We start from the raw sequence: 20,868 nt of genomic DNA on the forward strand, positions 1-20,868 counted from the left end.
ACAAATTATAGTCAGTGGTGGTTTCTTACAACTGATTTGAAACACCTAAGGGCAGAGTTATTTTATGATTTTTAGCACTTCCATGATCTTCCACTGGTCAGTCAAGTACTAGTCCTGAGTAAGAAAAGAGCTAAAATTGAAATTTGGAGATTAACAAATGTTTTCATGTTTCTTATAGTTAAATATTATTTGTCTTTCATTTGTGCTATACATGCCAGCTCTGCTTGCTAAAAATGTGTATTATTTTATAAGTTTTGTGACTTCTAGTAATTACCACAAAAAAGGTTTAAAAATGAAAGTTTTATGTCATTTTTCATATTCTACAGTGAGCTTTTAAAAATTGCAATGCTAATTAAAGTTTGTAGTAAATTTATACACACACACACACAAACACACACACATTCAGTACTGTGGAATGAACTCAGGGTTTCTTGTATGCTAGGCAAATGCTTTACTACTGAGGCACATTCCCAAATTTAACAAAATTTAATTTTTATTTTGCTTCAGGTTTGCACTAAATGGCCCAGGATACCATTAAACTTGTGATACTCCTAACTCAGCCTCCTGAGTTGTGGGATTATAGGCATGGGCCACTGAGTCTGGATCGTTTATTTTTTGTTTTCTCTACATCTATTTTAAATATGTTTAACTTTTTCATTAGAAACAGGGGTCATTCACCCTTGACATAGTTCCTAGCCCTCCTCATCCTCCTAGTTCCTCAAAGGGGTCCATGCAGGTATCTGAGTCACAACCACCTCTTGGTGAACATCTCCCTGTTGGACAGCAAGATACAGGTATTTCACTCTCTACACTGAGCTCCACAGCTTACAAAGACACTGCAATTCTGCCCCAGTGACCATCATTCAGGCACAGTATGATCACCTGGAACTCTTGCCTGCCTGCTTTAAACCCACTAATTAAAACTCTCCATAGGACACCTGTTTGGATAATAGCTTGAACCCAATAAAGGTGTAGACACAGGGCTCTCTTGCTTTCTATTCCTTTTCTTTCTCTCTTTCAATGCTAGACTCCAGTCTGTAAGTATGAAAATATTTATTTCCATCTAGTGTCTCTCCTAATCATTGGAGAGATCCTGAATTGTAACAAAGTGTTTCTTAATTTTTTGGTGTTTACCTTCAGAAATTAACAAAAAATTTCTGTAATTTTCATTCAATCCTGAGTTTGAGCCACAGAAATATACACTTATATTTAAAGCCATATTTTCACTCAGGTTCTTATTACTTCTGCTTACAAAATCCTTAATACAAGATTTTAAAATACTAAGGGAAATGAATTTTTGTAAAAGCTCCATTTCTTTGTGATGGCATATGATGGGGAAAAAATTACACACCTTCATTAGTATACTGATTTTTGGATATCTAAAATTATCTTGCATATTTGTAATTGTTGCAGAAAATAATTAGAAGAAACCAAATTTTTAGCATGTGTATGGTGCATACCTATAATCCTAGCAGTTTAAAGGGCTGAAACAGGAGTATCACCAATTCAAAGAGAGCTTCAGCAAAAGTGAGGTGCAAAGCAACTCAGTGTGACCCTGTCTCTAAAACAAATACTAAATAGGGGTGGGAATATGGCTCAGTGGTTGAGTATCAAATGTTCAATAGCTGGTACACACACATACACACATACAAAAAAAAAAAACCAAACCCAAAATCCAATTTCTTTTTTTGGTATATATTACAGCAGAATGCATTTTGCTTGATTGTACACAATTGCAGCATAACTTTTCATTTTTCTGGTTGTACATGATGTAGTATTGCACCATATGTTCGGTCATACATGAACCAAGGGTAATGATGTCCATCATTCCACCATCTTTCCTGGTTGCCCCAATGCCCCTTACTTTCCTTTCCTCCCCTTTGCCCAAAGTTCCTCCATTTTTCTCATGCTTTCTCCCCATTATGGATCAGATCATCATCCACTTATCATAGAATATTCAGCTTTCTGTTTTTTTTTTAAGATTGACTTACTTAGCATGATCCATTTACCTGCAAATGCCATAATTTCATTCTCTTTCAATGCTGAGTAATATCGCATTATGTGTATATACCACAGATTTTTTATCCATTCATCAATTGAAAGGCACCTAGTTTGGTTGCACAGTTTAACAACTGAGAATTGAGCTGCTATACACACTGATTTGAAATACCTAAGGGCAGAATTATTTTATGATTTTTAGCGGATTTTATGTCCTACATTATGCTGATTTTAAGTCCTTTGGGTATAGACAGAGGAGTGAATAACCAGGCAAATATTCTAATATTAAGTTAAAAAGTAGGAAGAAGACTATGTTCATATTATAATTAAATACACAGGTAAAGAGATATAAGTAGGGCAGTAATAAAAGGATATGCAAATAAGTCACTAAATACTTTGGGAACTGTGGCATTTTTTCTATCAATTCTGTTACTTCCATTAATATGAACTTGTTATTTGTCCAATTAAGTCAATTGCAAAACACATCGTTATACAACCGAATTCAAAAAGTATTTTGGATTTCAGCACTTACAATTGTACACTGGCCAATATTATTTCCAAGTCTATTTGCACACAAATCAACATACACATGTACAAACACATAGAGTAGAATCATGAAATACAACCAGAAGAGACTGCTGAAAGCAGCAGCCATTATCTCCAAATAAACTCCCATAGAGGAATTTGGTAAATAGCAAAAGATTAAACTCTCAGATCAGACACTCACTATGCTTTTTCTACAGCCCAGATGTACTTGGAACAGGTGTACAAAACTTAAACCCATAAGACAGGTTAGGTTAGGAATATTTTAATTCATTTAATGCTGGTAATTTCCATCTATCTGTAAGATCATAGCAATAGGGATAATAGTGGGAATTATGCATTGTCATAGAAGATTTGGATGTGTGTGTTTGTCTATCTATCTATCTATCTATCTATCTATCTATCTATCTATCTATATCCCAAAGTATATATTGACTTGATGTGGCTATTTTATGCTAAAAGTTCACCTAAATCAAGCAAGACTCTGTCTTTTGGGAAATTGTTATGTGGCTATCATATTTAAACCTTGAGATTATCAAATAGATTTTTAAATATTTCATTAAATATCACAAATAATTAAAATGAAGCAAAATAACTAGACCCTTTTTAATAAAACTCTTTCTCATTTATTCATAAAAATCTAGCTATGTTAATAAAATTTGTTTAAGTTATTTCATTATTAATGGTACTTTTTATTTTTTTTTAGTTAATAAACATTTTTATTTGGCCCAGAAACTTTTCAAAAGTTCTTGTTAGGCCTGTGAATATTGTGAAAGTCAATGTTATTGAGCTTAAAATGGCATCACAGTAAAAGAAAGCCTCGTTTTTACCAAATGTATGATTTGACTTTGCCTCTAATAATAGGCTAAGCAACAAAATTATAAAGTGGAGTCTGCATAAATGTTGAAAAGTCAGTTTGAAAAGTTGTTTGCTCTATAGGTAATAGCTCTATAATCTTAAATTAATTTATGTTCTTATATTATAATTGATACTTGTATAGGCATTAATGAACTATAGTTGTAAAGTTTGTAAAAGAAATGTAATATGAAATTAACAAGAGAAAAAAACATAATTAGTATACTAGGTATAAATTAAGAAATGTAATTTTATATAATTTATATATATATATATATATATACAAACATATATATATATATATAGTATATATAGTATTATTTTGTTTAAGGATATATATACAGAATTTTTTGTTTAAGGATATAGGAATTTGTATAAGTTAATGGTACTTTTTAAGCTTATTGCTTCACATTTGAGGAACATAATTTTATGTGTAATTATTTCACAAAATTGGATTCCATTTCCACCTAAATCTTTACGCATGCATTTATTGAGGGAAAGTCTCCAGTAGTAGTAATTTTTGTATAACAATATCTTTATTATCAGGAATTTTATTTCTTCAAAGTGTAATTCTTCTTCTCCATCTCAGTCTCCTTTGTCTTTACAGCTGTTGATGATTGGGTCCCTAATTTAATTTCCAGCATTGTCACACAATGACATGGGTCTCCTGAGGCCATATCCTTTCTCTCTTTTGGTGTCTCAATACTGGCCATATCCAGGCTTGGACTGGGCTCAAGGCAAGCTGTTCCAATACTCCTAATAACTCTACTCTGTTGGTTCATGTCCAGATGGCTATAGGTATGAGAAGGCATGTAGGCCTCTGAGGTCATATGACTGCCACCAAGTAGGGTTCCTTGCCAGGTTCTCTGTACCTCTGAAGGTGAGGGTGCAAGAATGGGATTCAGGGACTTACTATGCAGAGGCGGCAGGCCCTGGAATAGCTGGCTGTATTTTTTCTTTAATGTCCCCACCAAGACCTTGTTATAAAAAAAATTCAGAGAATCATGAAGCTTCTCTGGTTTTTCTTTTGTGTTCCAAAATGTTTGTGCAGTGGTGTCTCTCTTGCTACCCAGTGGCTCCAACATGTTTCTCAGAGAATACACGGTGTAATCTGGACTCATTTGTTTGAAAGAGGACCCATTTTTAGAATTTTCCTTCCACACTTTTAGTTCCACTCTTTTGGTGATTAACGTTTCCAGCAGCATCTGTACATCAGAGTTGATGTAAGAGAGGCCTCCAGACTCTACTTGCCAATGTGTGGGGTCTACCCAGAGTTTGGGGTCTGATGGATGGTGGAAAAGATGTTCTTGCTTGGATTTGCCATGTACCCAGGTAGTGAAAAATAAGATCTTGGCAGTTACCCACCACCAGGAGAGGTACAAAGTTGAATAGCTTATGCAGTCTAGGCCTGAGATGGCTGTGATCAGGGATGCCCAGTATGAGTGACCTACAAGGGAGCTCTGTGGAACAATGTCCAGTGAGATTCTCTTCAAGGCAGAATAGTCTTCATGTTCTTCTAATAAGGATGAGTCCAGAGGCAGAGTGTCTTTGGTCAGAGGAGCTAGAGAAGCTGATGGGGGTATGATGGTAGAAGGATCTTTCAAATGTTGATTCTGAATCTCCTTCAGATTCTTCAGGTGATTGCCCAAAGCTGAAATGGAAAATAAATTGTGGTAGAGAAGGGAGAATCCCAGATTTTATAGGATGTTAAGGGCAAAGCCCCCTTTGGGAGATCATGGGAGATGAGACTGGAGGCTAAGCCTCAGTGTCCAAGTCAAAATGACCAGTGAGAGTCATATCAAGACTCTGGGAAGAACCACATTCTATCATTTGCAGGGTGTTTTTTACCTCTACTAACCTCCAGGATCCTCACAACCACCTTATGGGGAGAAAGGATTGGTTATCTCAAAGAGAAATTGGCTTTAACAGAATTAAACAGATTGACCACAGGTGGACCTGAAAGTCCCACCTCCATATCTAGGCACTACTGCTCAACTGCTGCTCACAAACCACTACTGGACATCACTCACCCCTGGCCCACCACACCTTCTGGGCACAAAACATGAGAAGTGTCTCTGGTATGATGATTTCCTTCCCAGCGTCCTCCCTCTCAGGTCTCTGCAACCAACATTCTCTGGGGCATGGCTGTGGACTCATGGAGAAAGGGGAAGACACAACACCTCTGGGGTAAAAGGACAGGACCTTACCTTTAGGAGGTCCCCTCTTCCTCCTGCTTTTGTACAGCACCTTCTTCACCTTCACATGCTGAGAGACAATATAGAAAAAGAGGCTGAGGCTCACTTCTCCCTGTTCTCTTCTAGACCAGCTGTAGATAGTCCATGTTTCTGAACAGCATGACTTCTACAGTTAGCTAGTGGAAACCCTTTTATTCAGAGAACATTTATAAAGTGGAAAAATACTTCATTTTTTTTCTTTGGAAAGCACAAAAGGGGCTTTTCTAAATAAACTACACCAAGAATATCCTCAGTTACTGATCCTCTGCTTAAGAAGGAGTCATTTACACAGGCTCCTCTCAGTTGCCAGGGAAAGTTCTGCTTCCTAAGGCCAGAGATGACCTGACAGACTGTGATGGAGGCCCTCAGGCCCACATCAGCCCAATACCGAGGAAAGTCTTGTTCCAAGACACTTACCAAGAGAAGGTGACAGAGCAGTGCTCTTGGCCTAACCTTCTCCAGAAGTTCCCAGCACTCTCAGATCTCTATGAGTCGAGAGCTCTCTATGTAGTCTGAGACATTCAGATAGGAGAAATCCTAGTGTGCACTATCTCCTGTCCTGCCCTGTGTACCTCAGAATAATTCTCTATACTGCCCTGAAATTTCTGTTTTGTGAAGTGTGTCTACATATTTTGGAAAAGTGGGAAGAAAAGAGAATATTTTTTGTTGTTGTTGGATGTGACCTAAGGGTATCTTACCTTCCTGAGTTTTTCTTTTTTCCTTGGTGGTGGGAAGGATGGATTACCCTGGAGGCAGGGCAATAAAAGGAGAAAGATCTCCAGTCCACAGGCAAAGGCAAGCATCATATCTATTGCCCAGTTGGTGAAGCTGGGGTTCAGCCATGCAACATTAACACTATATAGAGGAAAAAGAAGATTCTCCATCATCTAAATAGCACCCTGTCACTTGGACAAATGAGTCCTGAAAGTTCTCTTCAGCAATTGTGATTAGGGCTCAGGCCTATGTCACAGAGCTGTGCCTTCTCATCACAAAGGAATCCTCTCATTGGGGAAGGGGTAAGAAGAGGAGGCAGCACCACACCCCTGCCCTGCCCTCCAGTAAGCATGTTCTCCACCATCCTCAGCCTTCTAGATCCTTCCTAGGAACTCCACCTGCTCACTCTGTCAGAGAAGACCTTAGTCTATTCAGTAATATTTCTCCTGAAGCCCAGACATCACCTGTTTCCTTGTAAATCTCTGAGCTCCGTCAATTTCATAGTGTTTGAAAATACTTATTAACTCTGAAATTTTTATTTCTCAGGGACTGTTATTTTCAGGATGTCTTCCTTTTGAAATTCCAACTCTTTCATACAATATGGTCTTACTTTGCATCAACTCAGCATAAAATTGAAATTTCTCTGATGCTTATTTAGTTATGCAAATTTTAAATAAAAGCTTTTAAATTTATTTTACTATCTTTATCAATAGTGTTTCAACAAAAAAAAACAAATTGATACCTTATTATTCCAAATTTACAAGACTAAGTATAAAAATTGAAACAAACCCCCAAGAGATATTTTTGTGTTTCTAGTATTTTTGCTTGTAATATCAGTGAATGTTAAATGTCAAGAGAAATTTGGAAAATATGTTTACACAACAGTATAAGGATGGCCTTAGCCTAAGCCACTCCAGTTTAAAAGTCCATGTTAAATAAAACTGGAGTCCATACCAGGCAAACCTACAGAGCCCTCCATATTGTCATCAGGCATAGTGTGATAAAATAAGTCACTTTCCACAACACCTATAAAACTCAGAGAGAGATGTTTGACATTTGCCTTCGTGCTGATAAGAGTCAGGGGTTAGAGATCAGAAAACCAGACCAGATGACCCTAGAATGAAAGATGTCACTTAGAAACCCAGTAACAGCTGATAGGGACTGAAAGGGCAAGCAAAACCCCCAAAATTTAGTATAAATGATGTAGCAAATGAACGGACATTCAGCCAACCAACACTGATGCCCCTCATGCTGGAGAGCCTGAAGAGGACATGGACTGACATTCCAACTCTTCTCATCATCTGCCTGATCTTCTGCATGGTCCTCACCACTCTCAAACTCTACAGCCACATCTTGAACCTGGTGAGACCAGCAACTTCTTATGACCTTCTCCTCAATCATCTGTCAGCTCCACCCCAGGAGAAGCTTAAATCAGTTCCTGACCTAATCACTGGGGTCTGTTTGAGTGTGCATCTGCTGGACTTAAGGCCCAAGACTTGAGAATTTAGATCTAACACTCGAGCTTAACAAGCATAGGAATGACTGTAATTAGTCTGTCATGGTTAAATATGTTTGCAGTGCTTTGAATTGACTTGGAATTGTTTGTTTTCAATTGATGATGTCTATTGCAGGGCCCAGCATTAAGAATTGTCATTTTCTTGATTAAGAACCCATAGAAGCACTGGAGCTGTTGCTCAGTGGCAGAGGGCTCGACTAGCACATGCGAGGCAGAGGGTTTGATTCTCAGCACCATATTAAAAAAATACAAGTATTGTGTTGAACTATGACTAAAACAAATGAATTAATTAATTAAATAAAATAAATAACCTATAGAGTGAAATTGTATATTGAGTGAATAAAGCATTGAAAATGGCATTGTAATATGTACATCCTTTATTTCCTTTATTTCAACTGCTTATGTCACAGCTTTGCCCATCACAACACACACACACACACAAAAAAAAAAAAACACAAATATACCCACCCACCTCACACACACTATTTTACAAATCAACCCAGTGTTCTAAAATCTAAGAATGTGTTGTGGCATGTTTGAAATTGATCTCTGGGTCAGTCTTGGAGCAAGATATGGAATCTATATTCATCAGCAGGTGGAAGGACAACAGGCAAGTAACCTCCTTGTAGATGACCTTATAGCAACCTTTGACCCCTTGTAGAAGGTAGGCTGCAGTTTTATAGCAAAAAAACACAAGCCACCAATGAGTCAAAATCATAGCAATGACCCAGTACAGTCAGGGTACATTGGGAAAAAATGAGAACTAAAAAAGAGAACAATTATATTATATAAGAATAACAGAAATATTTTCAAAGGCTGTGCATTTCTAAGCAGGATATGCTAAGCAAAATCAGGATGGCAGAGGTAGAGTTTTCTTATGGGAGAAGCATTGCTTATTTGAAATGTATTTTCATGGTAAAATGAAGTTTATCTGGTCAATGCACATTTATCCTGGCCCATAACAAATGAACTATTTCTTCCATTCCAAATACTTCCTTTAGAATTTCTTATAGGGCAATAATGCTGGCAGCATATTTTTTCAGGATCTCCTTATCTGGGAGTATTTTTACTTTGTTCATTATTCAACAACAGATTTTCTGGACATTGACTCATCAGGTGATCTACACCCACTATTCCCTTGGAATATACCACCCCACTGCCTCCTTCATTTTTTCTGATTGGAAATCAACTGATAAACTCACTGAGGTTCCCCTGTGTAGAAGAAGTAGTTTTTCCCAGCTGCTTCTAAGATTCTCCCTATGCCTTTTCACAGTTTGACTGTGATGTGTCTAGGAATGGTTATGTTTAATTTTAGTTTACAAAGGGGAAGCATTAAATCAAAAGGCCTATGTTTTATGTCAAGTTTGGTATAATTGCAGCCCTTTTTCTACAAGTATTTTTCCTTCCCTCTTCTATCTCCCTTCTGAAGAGTAGCTTATGAACAGAAGTAAAAGCCCTGCTATGCTCAGGGCTCAGTCTTTGGAAGTAATTTCTCTGAGCAGTTGGTGCCATTAATAAAGTGTTGTTTCCAGATCTCAATGTCCTAACCCTCATTTCCCAGTAAAATCATGCAAAACCATTAAAATTCTTCCTAACAAATTGTCAGATGAAGGGATCAACAGTACTTTGTTGGTACTTTCTGAGAATAACTTGAAAGAGCAGTATTGTTACAGTACTTGCAGAAGCTTCAATTGAGGATCTACCTTAATTATCAATGTGCACCTTGATGAACCCTAGATGAACTATTATGAGCCAAGAGTTTATTTCAGACCATGTGGGCAAGCTCTCAGTCTTTAAGCACATGTGCCATTTTTACTGCTGTTCATTTTAAATGGGAAATGGCAATTGCAGTGCATTTTCACTGGAAGTTTTATAATTAGTTTTCAACTGGGCTTTAGAGAACTCACTTTCATTATAGTTCATTTTTCACATTTCTCCTATGTGAACATCGGTGTGTGTAGTCACTAAGTACAATATTATCTCTATTAAAAACCCCTGATAAAAGTGCCATAGAATTGGAAGTATCTGTGTTTCCATAGCAGTTTTAAACTGAATTTTCAGAGGAGTTTTCCAGAATAGACTCTGACTAAAACACCCAATTCATATCTTTTCCACTAGTCTAAGATGTAGGACTCATCAAGGTTGAATATTTGCTTCCAGAAAGCAACTTAAAAGAGAAAGTATGAAACAGTATGTACAGGTAGCTTCTGCCTGCAGGATAAAACTTAATTCATCAATTGAAATTTATTGCAAATGTACCTAATCACTTGGATTCAAATAGTTTAAAATAAATATCCTATTTCCCATATGCTAGTATAAAGCAAAGCTTTCTACAAATTAAATAACTAAAATTTGACAAAAATATTAAAATTTTATACAAATCAATTATAAAAATGTTTAATCCATCTTCCAGAAAAGAGACAATCTTTCCAGTGTATTTTATAATATCAATAACATACACCATTTTAGAATGGGTAGCTAAATTATGTTATTCTGTTAGCATAAAAAAGTCTTTAAATTCTCATATCTATGGTTTTGTGCAATCATCATTGTATTGTAGTCCTAAGATTCGTTATAGTGTATTTTTGATATTTTGGAATGTGTCAAAGTTTTTAATTCAATAATATGAGACAGAGCATGTTGCAGCAAATCTATTGTCTGTAAAAAATAATAATAGCAAGAATAAATAAAATAAAATGAAATAGTTTTTTTTTTAAAAGTCTAAACTAACAAAGTTCATTTCAATATGCTCCACTTAAGTCCATAAATGCAATCTGATTACAATATAATCAACTTTCTTTAGTTGAATTCTCACTCATTTAAAAATTTGCAGAGTTTGAATGGGATGCATGATAATATTTTTTTTGCTATTATGCATGATCTCTCTTATGGATTTTTTTGCATAGCAATTTTAATACACCTTTATACCACAATTTATCATAACTCTGGATGGTGGAAGGAGATGTTCATCATTATACAAAATACATGTATGAAGGGATACATGTTATTCTAAGACTAATAGGCTATTGTAGTACTGTTGTTCGAGTCAATGAGTGTTTGCTCACAAATAAAATGATCTGTTTTCTTTAGGCAGGGTCAAAATTGCTTGCAGCTTTCTCCATAACTGGAAAACCAACTGGAAGAGTTAACCATCTCTAAAAATGAGGGCTTAAAAAATAATGGCATATTTTGAGTTAAATTTCAACCACTCCATAGGACTACCAAAAATTGAGACTTTGAAGGTATTTTTTAAATTTCCTTGTTGGTTTTGGTTTCTACTTTGCATGGCTCTTGGGAAGCTGAAAAACAGTTTGTCTTTCCTAACTAGCATGTTTTTTCCATATGGCAAATACTTATCTTTTTTGAACCTGTATCTAGTAGAGGAAAGGCCAACATGGCTTTTATTAACAAATTCCTTTGTTTTCAAAGGAACATGTCATGACTTCTATAGTTATGGTTAGTTAAGTTTAGTTCTCTCTGTGTCTGGATGATTGCTAATTCTAATATCAGCATAATAAATAGGAGGTACAAATGAAAACTACCTTAAAAAAAGATTTGGTGATTAAAACAATAACAACACACATGCATTTCAAATCAGGATCCTGAATATATATGTCCTTTTTAATGCTACTTTTTAACAGTAGATGAAGACCCCATTTGTGAGAGTCCCTACAGGTCAAGAGCCAGTGTTCTTAAAATGCTCACAACATAGTAATCTAGGTTGAGTGGTCACAACCCCTCCAGGTGCCTCCTTGCACAGAAAAGGCTTTAAAATTCCCCAAGTTTACACTATCCTTTCCAATGCACCCCTTACAGTGTGTGTTTCTCTCTATTGCTGTCTTCCTCCTTACTCTTGACAGGGTCCTGATGGCCTAGTCACATGTGGTCTAAAACTGGCCTCTTCTATCTCTTGTACAGGATCCTCAGCCTCTGAGCCACCTCATGATCAAACTGGTACCCTCAGAAGGAAATAAATGCCTCACCTCTGAGGAAAGTAGAGTCAGGACACCAGTTACCACTTGGTGTGACAGCATGATGTGGTACTACTGCTTAGGGTGGGAGCTATTATTGGTGGACATGATTGAGTTCCATCCTTTCTAGGGTTCTGCCCCTGTTAAGTTCATAGGTATCTTTTCAGCAATGCCCTGTCCGACCCAGATAACCCTGGGACTTAATCAGGATAACTACCAGTCTCTTTGGCACAGGATCACTCCTAGTGCCACAGTCTGGCTGGGCAAAAAAAAATAACTGAGCCACCACACAGCCTTGTGTGTTCAAAATAGGATCTCCTTTATTCTCTGCATTCCCGCGAAGGCCATGCACGAGGCCTTCTCCTGGGACACACCACACACCACCCAGAAATCCCTCCTGCAGAAATCCCTCCTCCAGCAATTCCCCAATCAATGCGAACTCCCCAGGAATCCCTCAAGAACTCCAAAGTAGCAGGCCAAGGTGGACAGCAGGGGTCTAATATACAACTGAATACACAGCTTAGTATAACCATTATCATCTCAATGGCTTGCTGGTGTCACCTCTCAACCACTGTGTTCTGGCAAATATTTGTAGTTTAGGATTTTGATTTCTAAGTGGCTGGATTGCTTTGTTAACATAAATTTGACACATAGTTGGGCTGTTAGCCATCCCTTGAGGGAGTACTTTCCATTCATATTTCTGATCAGGACCTTCATGATTCAGTGCAGGGATAGTAAATGCAAAACATGGACTATCCTCAGAATGAATTGGAATTGAAAAAAAAAACCAATCTTTAATATCTATAGCTAAAACATACCAGGTTTTTAGCAAAGCAGACAATTGTGGAATCCCCAATTGAGCAGGTCCCATAATAAGCATTTCATTATTAATAGCTCTTAAATCTTGCAATAATCTCCATTTACCAGATTTCTTTTTGATGACAAAAAAGGGAGTATTATGGGAAGATATGGAAGGTTGTATATGTCCCTCTGCTAATTGTTGTTTGACCAGGTCATGGGCTACTTGTATCTTTTCTTTAGTCAGGGGCCACTGAGGAACCCATACTGGTCTTTCTGATTTCCAAGTAATTTTTATTGTCTCAGTGACCCCTTCTGAAAACCCAATACATGTCTATTTATTCCATGATCTATTTGAATTGGTGCTGCTATATCTTGTTCTTGTTCTCCTAATCTTTTTTCTTTCCTAAAACCTTGTCTAGCCCTAATAGTGGGCGCATTTGGATTGATGTTATTTGTTAATGTCAAACTTAATTGATCTAGGACATCTCGTCCCCATAAATTTATAGGAAGATGATCCAATACATATGGCTGTATAGTTACTTCATATCCTTCAGGATCCTTCCAATCTAATACCATTGCACTTCTATGGGGATTAGTCGCCACTCCTAGGCCTCAAAGCATTTGAGTGGCTTTTTGTAATGGCCAATGTTTTGGCCATTCTTGACGAGATATGATGCTAAGGTCTGCACCTGTATCCAGTAGCAATTAAATTCATGTCCTTGAATATTTAGTTTTAGCATTGGGGGAGAATCTAAATTTAAAGACAGCATAGCCCAATCTACACCTGTGGAGCCTTATCCCCTGAAAGCTCTTTGTACAGTACGGCTGGAAAATTTATCATGCAGGCTGGGTATTATTAATAACTGTGCTATTCTATCTCCTGGTGAAATTACTGATATACCTCTTGGAGAACTAGTTAAAATTTTTATTTCACCTTCATAATTGGGATCAATTACCCCAGGACTTATCATAAGTCCTTTTAGAGTGGAAGAACTGCTTTCCAATAATAAGCTTACTGTTCCTTGGGGAAGAGGTCCTTTTACTTCTGTGGGAATGATTTGAACTCCCATCTCTGGAGTTAGTATTGCTCTGGAGGAGGTACAGATGTCCAACCCTGTGTACCCTCTGGTTTGTCTGATGGGGGATCTAATGGATAATGTTTCCTGGGCATTACCCTGATGGCGTTGCTGGGTTCCTCCATTGTCCCATTATTTGTGGTTGTGGGCCTCGGAGCATTGGGCCCTTCTGTCCGTTTTTTGGCAATGGAGCCCGATGCTTTTCTCCATGATATCATGGGTAAACACTTGGTCCTTGTCCATTTTTTGATAATGGAGTACCCTCTATGGTGGTTTGATAATGGCATTTATTAGCCCAATGACTCCCTTTACGGCATCGTATGCAAGTACCTGGTATTCTACTCCTTTGATACCTAGCTTTGTTAAACCATCTTCCTATGAGGCAACTCCTTTTAAAATGTCCTGTTTGTTCACAATTGTAGCATGTTTTTGGCCTGGCATTTAAAGCCTGTTGTACTACAGCTGCCTGGACTTGCCCTTGTTCATTAATGTCTTTACATAATTTGATATATGTGTTTAAATCTCCATGTTTCCATGGTCTAATGGCCTCCTTGCACCATCTGTTTGCTTGCTCAAAGGCTAGCTGTTTAATTAATGGCATTGCTTGCTCTGTACCCCCAAAACTCTGGTAGCTGTTTGAATAAGCCTATTTACAAATTCAGTGTAAAGTTCATTAACTCCTTGTATTATATTAGATAATTGACCTTGTAAATTTCCATGTCCTTGTAACGTCTTCTATGCTTTAACTGCATCTGCAGCAATTTGTGAATATGTAGCAGGATCATATGCAATTTGTTGCAGCTGACCCTCATAAGGTCCTTTTCCTAACAACATATCTAGATTTCTCTGAGGATAACCAGCTGCTACATTTTATTTAGCCATCTCCATGCAAAATTCCTCATTGGCAACCTTCCATAACAGGTATTGTCCTCCATTTAGCACAGCTTTACATATATTAGTCCAATCCGCTGGTATCATGTTCAAATTGGTAATGGATTCGACCAAGCTTACAGTGAGGGGTGCTTGGGGACCATAGGTTGTTACAGCCTCTTTTAGCTGCTTCACTGTTTTGAAATCTAAAACATGGTGAATTCGCTGCCTTCCTGCCTGTTCAAATACAGGGCTTGCTAATCTTTGAGGTCCTTTCTCAGGATCCCATCTATCAACTATGGGGGTTGAGGGCCCCATAGGTGGAGCTGTTGGTTAGACAATTTTGCCCTCTGGTGATAGAAAGGTGTTAGTAGCAGCCTCTTGTTGTAACTTTTCCCCTGATGGCTTTTTCTGCTCTAAACTTTCTTCCCTCTTCTGATTATTTCAAGAGATTTCCTCTTTTTCCTGATCTAATATGTCTTCTACCATAATCTGAACTGAAAGGTTTGGACTAGGCAAACAAAATTGTATCATCATCCACAATGGAAATGTGCCAACTGGCAGAGTTCCTGGGTTTTTCGTTTCCCTATCCCTTAAATCTTCACCATGATGGACCCATTGTGACATATTCAACAACTCCTCCTTAAAAAGTTATGGGCTACATTTTGTATTGTATCAAGGTATGCCTTGACTCTTTTTGGTTTTAATGGGGTGCCTCCTTCTTCTAACAATTTACTGAACATTCTTTCAGTTTGGTTTTTGCTAATTTTTGACCCCATATTTATGCTACAAGGATAATGCAATTCAAACAGATAATTCAAAACAAAACCGAAGCAACACGAAACAAAAATGGAACAAAAAATCATTGTAACAATTTTCCTATTTTTTTGAATTGTATATTCATGGTCTATCTCTATCTCTTCCTCAGGGCTGAACAACTTCAAACCTTGAGCCAACCATTTTTCCCTGTTTGCCTGAGAAAGTTCTAGGGATAGGCAGCTTGAAACAAAAACAAAACAAATCAAAACAAGAACACATTGTTATTGGACATGGTCACCCATTATCTCGCCTTCCCTGAGGGGCAAGAAATTTTACTTACCTCTGAGCTTCAGGCATTCCCCATAGGGGCCATCAATTGCCACAGTCTGGCTGGGCACAAAAATAACCCAGCTGCTACACAGCCTTGTATTTTCAAAACTGGAACTCATCTATTCTCAGCATTCCTGTGAATGCCACACAAGAAGCCTTCTCCTGGGACACACCACACACCATCTGGAAATCCCTCCTCTGGAAATCCCTCCTCCAGCACTTCCCAAACCAATGGGAACTCCCCAGGAATCCCATGAGAACTCTAAAGATAGCACAAGGAATCCAAAGTAGCTGGCCAAGGCAGACAGCAGGGGTCTAATATACAATCGAATACACAGCTTAACATAACCATTATCATCTCAATGGCTTGCTGGTGTCACCTCTCAACCACTCCATTCTGGTAAAAATGGCATGCATCATTGCAACTCAGCTATGGCTCTCAGCATCCCAGGTCAACTCTAAGAGGAAAACATGGTTGTTCTTCACTTAGGAGCTCCTCCTGACCTCCACATCTTTCTCTGAGTCACTTTCTCTGGGTTTTCACAAGCCTGTGCTGGGACTGAAGTCAGATGTATGCATCACAGGATGCAGCTCACAGGTGTAGGAGAGACCCATAGGCCAACATTGGGTGCTGGCTTGAGAGGTGCTGGCAGCCAAACACTTCCAAATCTCCTGGGCAGTTGTAACCACTAGAAGTGCCTGGAGCATTGCCTTCTTGACAATGCAGAACACTGACAGGTAAAGAGTAAAGAGAACACTCAGCATTGCAACTCCAGCCAGTGGGTGTCCTTAAAGTACATTTCACATCTTCACACTTGATCTTACTCAGAACCTTCCATAACTCACTATTGCAGCTGAAATGTCTCAGCCACCTGATTGTAAGAGATGCATGCAGGGACATGACTTGTACAGTCTGGACTCCTCTGTCACATTTGAGGCTGAGTGAGCATCAGGTGCCAATAAAAGTTGATTTAGACATAGGGAAGGCAGCAAATTCCAGACCCAGAAGTAGACAGCAAGTGTGGAGCTGTGAGCTCCCAGACTATGGACAAACTGCCAAAGCATTTCAAGGAGATTCTAGGGCCCAGAATCAGGTCTGTTGCAGATGGGAACATTTCACAGTTGGCACCTGTGGTGCTGAGTAGCACAGGGAACAGCTAGGACCAGGTAGAGTAATTGGGGTATACATAGTGAAATTATACGGAATAGGGTCTTAGAGCTGATTTTTAACAACAGTGACAGGTTGGGGGACAAAGTGAAATTTTAGTGGCTTTGGGTGGTTAAAATCCCAGCACACATGGTCTTAGTAAGCATCCTGGAGCTAACATTCTGGGCCTTTGGTTTGTTGTCTGTCCATTGAGGCTTTTTCAGGTGCTGTTCCCTCTATCATTAGTTTTCTTCCTGGCTGCAGCTTTGAGGATGCCCCCTCAAGCAGGCCCCTCCTGAAGGGCTTCCTGCTCTTCCAGCTGAAGCTGATGCCTTTACAGGCCTCTGTGACATCACTTTGATTTGGTTCCCCTGGCCTGGGCCTCTTCTTCCAGCAGTGTAACCAGCTATGCTCTCAGAGGGCTTTGATGTGTTAATTTTACATTCCTGTGATAAAATGCTGGAGATAACCAACTTCAAAGAGGAAATGTGTTGTCACTCAGAGTGTCAGTGGGGTCAGCCCATGGTCACTCAGCCCTGTTGCTCTGGGCCTTTGTTGGCAAAGTATATCAGGACACGATTGGGGGAGAAGAGGTCTGTTCAGCTCCTTGAAACAAGAAAGAGAAGGAGATCTGGGAAGTGTCTGGGGTACATAACTTTCTCCCAATAGGTCCCACCCACTAATGGTTCAACCCAACCCCCAAAGGGCCACACTCTGGGGATCAAGTCTTTAGAATAGAGGCCTTCATTTATCCTCCCAGTAACTCTATTCTGTGCACAGTTATCATTTCCCCATTATACAAAAGCACAGAGAAGTTAAACAACTTGCCCCAGGTCATGCAGCTTGTAAGTAAAGACAGACTTCTGGCTCCCCTGACCATGCCTGGGACCTCTGTGCTGTAGTAAATCTCTGCATCATTGGATTTTCATCAAACTACTTCATCAATCTGGATGAGAAATCATGTTTTGGGGGAGGGAGGTTTGGTTTCAAAAACAGCTATACTACCACAGCCAATGGTCCAGAGCACAAATTCAGTAAATATGGAATGAAGAAAGGGGGATACCATAGGGGATAGCACAGGTTCACTGGGAATGACACACACCTTGCACTCAATTTTCAGTGGCCAAAGGACATCCATGGTTCCCCTCATTGGAGGCAAGTGGTGAAATGTGACACATTTGTAGAGTAGGTGACAGGTACTTGGCGGGGGGTAGCAGCAGTGTCTCACTCTTGCATGTGTGACTCTGTGTAGAGTATATTGGCTTGTGCTCCTACAGCTGACAATGTGGCATTATGCAAGGGAGGAGATGAATAGAGAAGCCACCACCTGGTGAAGCCACTAAGACCAAATTGGGTCCAGAAAGCCTACATTTGGGGTCATAGGAAGGCAGTGAATTCCCCATAGGCAGGGACTTCACACCAGCAACTGAATATACTCAGCCTTAAAAGAGAATAGAATTATGACATTCACGGATAAATGGATGGAGTTGAAGAATATCATGCTAAGCAAAGTAAGCCAATCCCCCAAAACCAATTCCAAATAGTCTCCCTGATAAGTGGATGCTGATTCATAATGATGAGGAGGCAGTGCATAGGATGAACGGAAGAACTTTGTGCAAAGGGGAGGGAGGGGAAGGAAAGGAGACAGGAGGTAGAAAAAATGGTGGAATGAGAGGGACATCCTTACCGTAGGTACCTGTATGATTGCACATATGTGCAACTCTACACCATATACTACCAGAGAAATGAAAATCTGTACTCCATTGGTGTAGAATGAGCCAAAATGCATTCTGCTGTCATGTACAACTAATTAAAACAGATTTCTTTTAATGTTAAAAAAAGTGGACCTATTGCCTAAGTGCAAAAAACAAAACAAAACAAAACATTATTCCTATTTTCATAGGCAAAGCAGGATTAGTTCCCTCCAAAGTAGGTGGAGAAGCCAGAACCACACAGGTTGGTGGTGGAGATGCCTCAATCATGGCTAGAGGAGAGAACTCAACAACTTCTGACAAAAATGTACATATCAGAATGTAGGAGTTCAATGTCCCCAGCCCATTCAGGGTCCTCTCATTCATCACCAACCCAATTTACAGAATCCTATTCTTTTCCAATCAGAGCCCTCACTTTAACTGTACACAACTTTTGAGACTGAGAACTATACTTTAAAATAGCAAGCTCAGCCCCAGGATGACAAGAGAGAAGATTCTCCTTCAGAACACATGGAGCAGATTTTAGATGGGTTAAGTGCATCTGCAGCTGAGAAACTGAATTTCTGAGCTCATCCTTCTCCTTTGTTACTTGTTCCAGTTAAGCCAGAAGCAACCAAACAGCATCATTGTATGTCTTGGTTTTCCAGAAATATCCAGAAGTATCAGTTATAGAGTCACTAAATGCCTTCCTTTTTACAAGTGGCAAGTCGAGAGCATCAAATGCACTTATTTCATAAATATCCTTAAATAGTTGACCCTGTGGATTCTCTCATTATCACAGCAGTAGAGATCTTAGCCAGTTTAGGCCTAACCATTTAGATAGCCAACTCCAAAAGCCACAAAACCAACTAAGGAAATTTTTCATTACAATTCTGTTTCTCCAGAACTACTGATGGTACCCAAATCTGTATTAGTCAGAGTTCTCTGGGGGTACAAAACCAAGAGTACATATATGATTATAAAATATATGATTATAAAAAGTAATTTTTTAGATTAGGTCAAACAACCAAAAACTAGATAGCCCCACAATGGCCATATGCATGCTTGAGAAATGGAGGAAACAGTAGCTGCAAAGTCCAAAATGCTGAAGTCTCAGAACAAGTGGGATCAATGATGCTACCCCAGTCTGGGTCCAAAGGCTTCTGGAAACTCCCTGGAGGATGACTGGGATGGCAGAGTCCACTTTGGAATAGTAAATGGGATGGAGTCTGATCTATTCAAACAATCTCAGCAACAACCCTCAACCTATTCAATAAAATCAAGAATCAAGCTCGCATCCACTGCTGGTTTCTTGTTCCTCCAACTTTTATTCCATCCAAACTTCCACCTGATTGGATAGTGCTTCCCACACTTCAGGTCACTGTCCCACAGGCCAATCATTCCTAAAACACAATCATTAACACACCCAGGTGTTACAAGCTATCCATCTGCTGTGTGTGGGCCACTTAGTGGATAAGAACACCTGTCGTCTCAGAATGACCAGTGGGCTTTCCATGATTTCTATGGGCAGCAAAAGTACAAGGAACCTAGTGATGCTAGCAATCTCTCAAGTGAAAAAGACTGGCTGGGCAAAGGTAGCTGCAAACAATTGCATTGTGGGTGCCACACAACATGCCTGGAATCCTCAAAACCCCGCCAGCCATTTGCTGAATGAATGTGCACCAGAAGCCCCTTCCACTCCTTCTGCACAGCTGCACCACTTCACCTCAGGCAAGCTACTGGAGAGGCACCAATTCTGAGAGAGCATGCAAGTCCAAATTCAGTGTGCCAAGCTTGCGGAGTCCACCCTGTCTCTTATGCATCAGACCACCTGGTTTATCGCTGAAGTCTTCTGGGCATGGTGCAGCTGCAACTGCCACAGAAAACCCACTGGTTCCAAGGTGAGTTTGGGTGCCCAAGCACACAGGAGCAGGGCAGAAGATTGGTGCCCTGCACAAAATGGGCTGGGAGCTGGGGATGATTTCAGTGATGCATTTTTTTGGGAGGGGGCGCTTAATGCAAGGTACTAGCCACTGGTGGACTTTTCTTGGGGGTGGAACACATAGCTAGCCCAGTGGGTGTCCGAGCAAAAACCCAGCCACACATGTCATAGGATTGCCATGTCTCCAGACCTGGAGCTAGCCAAAGGGATCTGGTCTACAATTCAGCTCCACACAGGTGGAAGGGTCCCGGAGCCCTAGAAAACCTGGGACCTGTGCCTAGGGCTCTGCAGAAAACTGCTGGTTCTGGTTCTCTTTTGGCTTTCCACATGTGTGCATTCTCTTGCAGCCTGCTTCCCTAGCATGCCAGGAGGTGTGAGGCTGTTTCCTAAAAGGTGTTTTTTTTAAAATTGTTTTTGGTTT

General features: G+C 39.5%; 1 protein-coding gene across 1 annotated transcript in view; it reads right to left on the reverse strand.

Moving 5' to 3' along the window:
* The window catches only part of LOC144249966 (spermatogenesis-associated protein 31E1-like), a 107,231-nt gene extending 93,398 nt beyond the window's left edge, over positions 1-13,833 (reverse strand). The window contains exons 1-3 of the mRNA XM_077792205.1: positions 13,807-13,833; positions 5,604-5,661; positions 4,848-5,047 (exon numbers count right to left, since the gene is read on the reverse strand). Coding sequence (XP_077648331.1) covers positions 4,848-5,047; positions 5,604-5,661; positions 13,807-13,833 — 285 coding nt within the window. The remainder of the gene's footprint in view (positions 1-4,847; positions 5,048-5,603; positions 5,662-13,806) is intronic.
* Positions 13,834-20,868: the final 7,035 nt, after the last annotated feature.

Source organism: Urocitellus parryii, chromosome 13 (assembly GCF_045843805.1).
Source record: "Urocitellus parryii isolate mUroPar1 chromosome 13, mUroPar1.hap1, whole genome shotgun sequence".
NCBI lineage: Eukaryota > Metazoa > Chordata > Mammalia > Rodentia > Sciuridae > Urocitellus > Urocitellus parryii.